The sequence below is a fragment of the Schistocerca serialis genome, chromosome 4 (genome assembly GCF_023864345.2).
Source record: "Schistocerca serialis cubense isolate TAMUIC-IGC-003099 chromosome 4, iqSchSeri2.2, whole genome shotgun sequence".
NCBI classification, from domain to species: Eukaryota; Metazoa; Arthropoda; class Insecta; order Orthoptera; family Acrididae; genus Schistocerca; species Schistocerca serialis.
The window spans coordinates 832,372,877-832,380,778 of NC_064641.1; the positions used below are offsets into that span (position 1 = coordinate 832,372,877).

Here is a 7,902-nt window from a genome sequence, read left to right on the forward strand (position 1 = left end):
TAATATACACAAGAAACAGTAGTGGACCTAGTATGGAACCTTGGGGAACACCACATGTAATTTCTTCCCCGTCAGATGATGTCTGATTGCCTACTGCTGAATTGTTACGTAATGACACCCTTTGTTTTCCATTAGTAAGATATGACTAAAACCACTTTGCAGCCCTACCAGTGACAAAATAATATTTTAATTTACTTAAAAGAATGCTGTGATTCACACAGTCAAACACCTTTGACAGGTCACAGAATATGTTGTCCAATGAATTAAGGACATTTTCGCTGTAAGTGTAAATAGCTTTCTCAATATCAGAACCATTAAGAAACCCAAACTGTGACTTTGATAGTATGTTATTTTCACTAATTTTCTTAGTTTGTTGCCAAATTTCACTTCACTGTCAGCCAGCCAGATCACTGGATTAGTAATTTAAAAATTTTGTTGCCACATTTGCTCCCCTTTTGTGATGAACGCAAGCTTCAGGGTCGAGTAATAAGTGTAATTTTTTACTTCTGGTATTGTAATTATGTACATAATTGTTCCTTTTGAACTGTAGTGGATTACTTACAACAAATTCATGACCAAACATACTGTGAAGCAGTAGTCAGGATGTGGAACTCCATAAACGGATGTCTACAAGATGATAGTGAGTGAGCACCACATATTATTCCTACACCATGTTTTTCCACAATGAAGAGTTTCTTTCTTAAGATGAGTTCCCCAAAACATTATTCCATATGATACTATTGAAAGAAAATATGCAAAATATGTCAAAGTGCTTATTTGTCATTCCCCAAGTTTTTCAATGATTCTAAGTGCAAATATGGCTAAACCAAGTTGTTTTAGGGGTTCCAAAATGTGTTTCTTTTTTCATTTTAAATTCTCATCAGTACTGACACCAAAAAATTTTGAACCTTCCACCCTAATTATTATTTCCTCACCATGTGTTACACTTAATGTTGGGGTAGTAACCCTAGATGTGAAGAAATTGATATTATTTAGGATCATTGTTAAGTATTACATGTCATTTAAGCAAATGATATTTCACACTCCTTGTGTAGTACAAGATGACCATGACAGAATAATACGAGGGCGGTTCAGAAAGTAACCTCCGATTGGTCACAGTGCGGGTTGTGGGGGGAGTAGCGACGCCATCTGTGCGTTCACGCACTCAACAGGTCAGTCGGCATCAAGGCGTGGTCGAGTGAACGTCGTACCTGCGCTAGTTTAGTTTTTGTGGCAGTTTGAAATGTGTGCTGCAATAGAAAACCCCCCCAAATGTGAAGTGCGTGCTGTCATAAGGTTTTTTACAGCCAAAGGATATTCTGCAGCAGCTATTCATCGTGAGTTTTGTGCTGTGTACGGACCAAGAGTTATGAGTGAAGGAGTTGTCCGTGAATGGGTACGTATATTTAAAAGTGGACGAGAAAACGTTCATGATGAAGAGAGGAGTGGTAGACCATCATTGGTGACTGACGAACTCGTTCAGACAGTTGATGCAAAAGTTCGTGAAAATCGACGTTTCTCAATGTCGGAGTTGTCTACTGGTTTTCCACAGATTTCTAAGACTCTCTTGTACGAGATAGTGACAGCAAGATTGGGTTACCGTAAGTTCTGTGCACGATGGGTGCCCAAAATTCTTACCAACCACCACAAAAAGAATGGCCTCTGCATTAGACTTTCTGTCACGTTATGAGGACGAAGGAGAACCATTGTTAAACAGAATCGTGATCGGTGACGAAACCTGGATTAAGTACGTGAACCCTGAGACAAAAGAACAATCAAAGATGTGGGCACATTCAAATTCGCCTACCAAACCAAGAAAAGCCTCGCAAGATTTTTCTGCCAGAAAACTGATGGCAACGGTGTTTTGGGATGCCAAAGGGGTGTTGTTGGTTGAATTCATGGAACGTGGTACGACCATTAATCAAGACGTGTACTGTGAAACAATAAAAAAGTTACGACGGGCTATACAGAACAAACGCCGTGGTATGCTGACTTCCGGTATCGTTTTTTTGCACGATAACGCCCGTCCTCACTCTGCTCGCAGAACAACGGCCCTTCTTGAGTCCTTCAAGTGGGACGTTATCAACCATCCACCTTACAGCCCAGACCTGGCGCCAAGTGATTATCACCTCTTCATGCATTTGAAGAAATGGCTTGGGTCACAGCGGTTTGATGACGACGAAGAGCTCAAAGATGCGGTCACAGGCTGGCTCCAGGCACAAGTGGGTGATTTTTACGCAGAAGGAATTTCAAAGCTTGTGAAGAGATACGATAAGTGCCTCAATCGCTATGGAGACTATGTAGAAAAATAGTGCAAAGATGTAGTTGTAAGATGTATATATTAAAATATTTTGATTTAACTTGGTGTATTTTTTTAAATCAACCGGAGGTTACTTTCTGAACGGCCCTCGTATTAACTAGGGACTAAGTCGGAGTGCGTGTGTGTCTTTGTTTTCATAGGTGCAGACAATAAACAGGACGTATGGAATACGAGAAATCGGCAAGGTATGACGACAAATTAATGGCGTCACCTGTTGTGGGTGGGGCCTTTTATGATTTAGCGTCGCAGCTGGACGATGACTTGGCCATCAAAGAGCAACCACACTCACCAGGAATGAAATAAATTGTAATCTTAAACGTCATGATGAGCCTTCGAGGCGTATGTACCATTACAATTTGTGTTCTACTCTAATTCACGAATCACTCCAATGGTCTGTACACCCATTTAAGGAATTATATGTTTGTAAATGGAAAGTTGTGGACGTGCTTTTTCGTGGTGTGAATAGATCTTATCTTCTTTTGCTCCAATAACAGCTGCAGAACGTGAAGAAGACAAACCTTTCCTCCACTACGGAGGGGATTTCAGAGGCACTGATTAGCAGGACCTCTACTTCTAGAGAATCAACTACGTCGACCGGATTGAAAGAAAAAGGTAAATACGCCAGATGTTACGCCGAATGACAGATCTCAAGGAGTGTTAGCTTCAGCTACAAGGAACGAGCCAGCAGCTACATACAACGCTGTACCAACAAGCAAAACACTTCTTTGTGTCGAAACAGTATTAAAGGCTGTATTCAAGCGCGACATTAAATATTCAGAATAAAATAATGTATATGAATCCAAGCAAGCAACTACTCATTATATGTGCTTATTTTTGTGTGAGAATATTCCTATTGATTTCTTTTCTGTTTCATACACTGTGGAAACCAATAGCCTCAATAAGTTAGAGAGGAAGACCAAGACAATTGTTCAGAATATAGAAGAAAAGAATGCATAATTTGACTGGAAAGCTACGTTTCTGATGCTGTGTATTAGTGTTAATTCAGTTATAAAATAAAGTTTTCACTTTTTATAAAACTACTGCCGTGTATCTGTAGTACAAGAAGTAACTGTATAACTTTTTGCACTCTGTGCTTTTATCTGTACGATCGTGTGTAGGTGAAGCTGGTCATTAGTTGTATTGTTTCTGTTGATTAGCTGATTTGCAAACAGTCGCATATTTTGTTTAAGGCTGTATGAACAAGGTGTGTCTATTACCGTTTTAAAACATGATACATGGACAAATAAACTACTACTGCTAGAACCTATTGCATAGCAGGTACGTCTGCCATGCACTCAACGTACATTTGCACTAGCAGAGTATTATTGTAGTTGTATAGAATTTGGCGTCGTTTGGAAAACTGTGCCTATAAGCTTTCAGATTGGCTCCTGTATGGGGCGAAATTGGGATGCATGTGCAAGTTTTTAATGTCCAAGGAAAGGCGGCCTTGTATTTGTTATGTTGGCTACTCTGGTGAGCTTTCATATCTCCCAGGTGTAGAAGTGTTTACGAATGACAGTAGTGTGTTTAGTTTTGAAAATGTGACTGTATTATTGTAAATATTATTACAATGAAGTGTTTATTATTTCTGTATCTGACTCTGACTGTGGCAGACTGTACATTATCCCGCTCAAATCAAAAAGTTAAAAGTAATCAACTGAAAGCAGCTAAAGGCCCGGTATCAACAAGTGTTTTTGAAAGGGATTTGGTCGTAGAAGACCCGAAACCAAAGTCAGTTCTTTCACAATATCAAGCTTATTATGAGAATACGGAGAAAGTAAACTTTAAAGGCAGGGTATTAGGGTACGTTACCCCATGGAATGGTCATGGATATGACATTGCAAAGATTTTTGGTGCTAAATTTAGTTACATTTCGCCGGTGTGGCTTCAGATTCGCAGGAAAGACAAGGCGTACGAAGTCACTGGTTTGCACGACGTAGATAAAAACTGGATGAAGGATGTAGTCAAAAGAAAATCAGACCTGAAAATTATTCCACGAATCCTTTTCGATGGGTGGACGCCAGAAGATTATGCATCGTTATTGGCAAGTGAGACAGAGAGAGATCACTTATGCAAAGCGTTACAAAAGTGTGTAAGGGATTGGAATTTTGATGGGTTGGTCCTGGAAATTTGGAACCAAGCAGCTGGCATTATTCGCCCGGAAACTTTAGTGTATTTGATATTAATACTAGTTAAAAAATTGAAGGAACAAAAGATGCAGATAATTTTGGTTGTCCCACCAACATCCAGGTCTGGTTTCACTAAGGAGCATTTTGATAAACTAGCCGACATTGTGGACGCATTTTCGCTGATGACCTACGATTACTCAAGTGTGCGAAGACCAGGTCCAAACAGCCCTTTATCATGGATTCGAGAGTCTGTTGAAACTTTGGTGCCGGAGGCAGACGATCCGAGGAGATCGCTTATACTACTTGGACTGAATTTTTACGGCGCTGCATATACAACAACAGGTGGAGGTCCAGTAATAAACCATGAATACATCTCTCTGTTGAAACAGTTGCGTGGAAAAATTAAATTTGATGAAGTGTCTGGTGAACATATGTTTGAAGTAAAAACAGACACAGGAAAATATATCGTATTTTACCCCACTCTTTATTCTGTTCATCTAAGACTGAAACTTGCAGAAGAATTGGGAACTGGTATTTCAATTTGGGAACTTGGTCAAGGCTTGGATTATTTTTATGATTTATTGTGAAAACGTTTATTGTGTCAAAGGACTGTTTTCCTTTCAAGTTGAATGTTAATATTGAGATTTGTTTTTGTCGTTTCTGCAACTGCAGCCCAAGAAACTACAGCTATTTACAACTGTAAACTTATTGTTCCTTTCTGCTGTTACTTTGTTAATAAACACAGTCAAGATTCTTTTTTGGAGAAAGTTTATACCTAGTTATAGTTTGTGTACATTCCAATGTGGTTCTTGTTTAATGTGATCTCCTATGCTTGAAAGAGGTGCTGTAGGCCTATATCACATCAAACTTTGAATACTACAATGATTACTGTATTACTTCAGATAAAATAATGAAAAGAGTGAAAAACTTCGTAGTGTATAAATGAAAGTATGATATGGGAAAAGTAAAAAAAATTAATGGATTGAGTTTCACTTTGTGGTTCCAAAAAATTTTTTATACCTCTGGATGGGTTAAATTTAGAATATGTATTTGACTTATAACATTAAGATATCCAATAATTGTTTTAGGTTATGCTAGCCATTAATGCAATAAAATGGAGTTGGCTAATGGTTTAATGCCAGATGCAGTATGGAAGTATTTAAATAAATACTTCGGTACTTCAAGAAAGAACAGTAGTAGTGTCAATGTTTTAGAAATCCAAACTGCAGATTGGCTGTTCTGAAATGTTTAGAGATTTCTGTTTACAAGTAAACATCGGGTGTCCCATGTTAACGAAATTTTATCTCAGTCTTCATTGCATCCTGAAATAATTTTAAGATTCTGGTACTAAGTTACATGCAGAAGATAAATGTCTGCTTTTTAACTGGTTTTTTTGCAGCCGCCCACCTTATTCTCATTCTTCATTGTTTCCTGTGTTTATTGCTACCGTAACTCTCTGGAACGGATGTACTGGAAATTCAGTTTCTGTCTGCTCCTGTCATATCTGTAGTCACTTCTACCAATAACACAACTAGGCCTATAATATCACATACCACAGTGTTTTCAATGTTACAGAAGTCCACTGATCAGTGAGATGGTGAAATGACAGGCAGTATTTTATAGTGTGTAGGTTCGGCTTGTTGGTCAACTACATCAACTTACATATTTTTTGACAGACTAGTGGAACACATAAGTTGAAATTCGGTTTGCATATATGAAGGAGAAGTATGGCATTGTCAGCCCATGATGTGTATTCACAAAAACAGAAAATCCTTGAAATTCTTTTGACAGCAAAAGATAATGGTGGCAAACGAGATTAGCAACTTCTATTCAGTGTCTCAAAACTCAGTGATTTATAATGTCAATCCTGATTGCTTGTATTTGTACTGTAAGTTCTGTGTTTTTTATGATTAGGCAAGTTTTGTGGGGCACAGTAACAGTTTGTGAAGTGTATGTACTGTCAATGCCATTTGCCACTGGTCATTTCAGGTCATTGAATAGTCCACACAGGAAACTTAGAAGCTGGATTTACTCGTGCTAGTTAGTATGTGAGTGACACTCCGAGTCAACAGAGAATAAAAGTTATCATATAAAAGTCAGAAGATTATACGTAGTAAAAATGGTGGCTAATAGATGTCACATGATACAGTCACATTGAAGGATTTTAGAAAATAATGCAAATTATGATTTCACATAAAACTTGTTTTCACATAATCTCAAGTGCTTTTCCTATATTATTTGTAATATTTGTCAGTTTGGAATGTAACTGTAGAGTGGGCAAATATGTATAAAAATTGACAGATTCATATACTTAGAGGATACTTGTGGAGAAGTAAAATGAAGGGCGCATTTGTTTACATGAGAGGTAGAGGGTCATATGTCCGTGTTACTCTATATGAAGTTATCTATTCACTACTTCATTTATAGATTCTGAGTAACAATTTTGCTCCAGCCAGTGACTAATTCAGGCAGTATTAAAGGTATGTATGTGCATTTAACACCTTAAATTGGCCATCAGGCTAGAACTCAGCTGGACCCCTTTGTCCACAAATGAAGCGGTTCGTGGGTGTTACAGATGCGGTTTGTGGGTGTTACAGATGATATCGTTAAGTGAAAATTAGGGAAATTAGACTTACACCTCTTTACCTCTCTGTATGGAGTTGTGGTAAAGACTGTTGTAGGCTGCTGTTCTGGGAGTTTATATAGATATCCGTCCATATGCAATTTGTTTGTTGTATGTTACCTCAGACAGTTTGGTTTCCTTGTAACTAGGTGCTTAGAAAGGCTACCCAAAGAATGTCCTATTTGCATCACCCAGCAAACTGAACTGTGAATTGATGTACATGAGAAACTCACAGTTAGTTCATTCACCATGATTTGTTATGATCTAACATCTAATTAGTGTATCTGCAATATCGTGCTGATCTGTTCTCCGCCTTCTGCTTAAACCAACATTAGATTCAGTGTGTTTCCTAATTATTCATTCACTCATATCTACATCTACATAGATGCTCCGCAAGCCACCATAGCGCGTGGCGCAGAGCACCCTGTACAACAACATGTCATTTCCTTTCCTGTTCCACTCGCAAATAGAGCAAAGGAAGAACGACTGTCTGTATGCCTCCATATGAGCCCTGATTTCTCATATCTTATCTTCAGGGTCCTTACATGCAGTGTATGTAGGTGGCGGTAGAACTGTTCAGCTTCAGATGCCTGTTCTCTAAATTTTCTCAATAGTGTTTCTTGAAAAGAATGTCACGTTCCCTCCAGGGATTCCCATTTGAGTTCCCAAAGCATCTCCATAACACACGTTGTTTGAACCTACCTGTAACAAATCTACAGCCTGCCTCTGAATTTCAATGAGACCTGGTATGGATCCCAAACACTCAAGCAGTCCTCAAGAATAGGTTGCACCAGGATCCTATATGTGGTCTCCTTTACAAGTGAACCACT

At 38.5% G+C, this 7,902-nt stretch overlaps 1 protein-coding gene across 1 annotated transcript; it reads left to right on the forward strand.

The window, feature by feature from the left end:
• Nucleotides 1-3,800: 3,800 nt before the first annotated feature.
• Nucleotides 3,801-5,203, forward strand: LOC126475000 (chitinase domain-containing protein 1). Its single transcript, XM_050102539.1, has one exon. It carries the CDS (start codon nt 3,891-3,893, stop codon nt 5,034-5,036), a length of 1,146 nt encoding a protein of 381 aa, XP_049958496.1. The 5' UTR covers nt 3,801-3,890; the 3' UTR covers nt 5,037-5,203.
• Nucleotides 5,204-7,902: the final 2,699 nt, after the last annotated feature.

Excerpts from the sequence above, each read along its gene's own strand:
- LOC126475000 (XM_050102539.1), top strand. The coding sequence starts at position 3,891 with ATGAAGTGTTTATTATTTCTGTATCTGACTCTGACTGTGGCAGACTGT.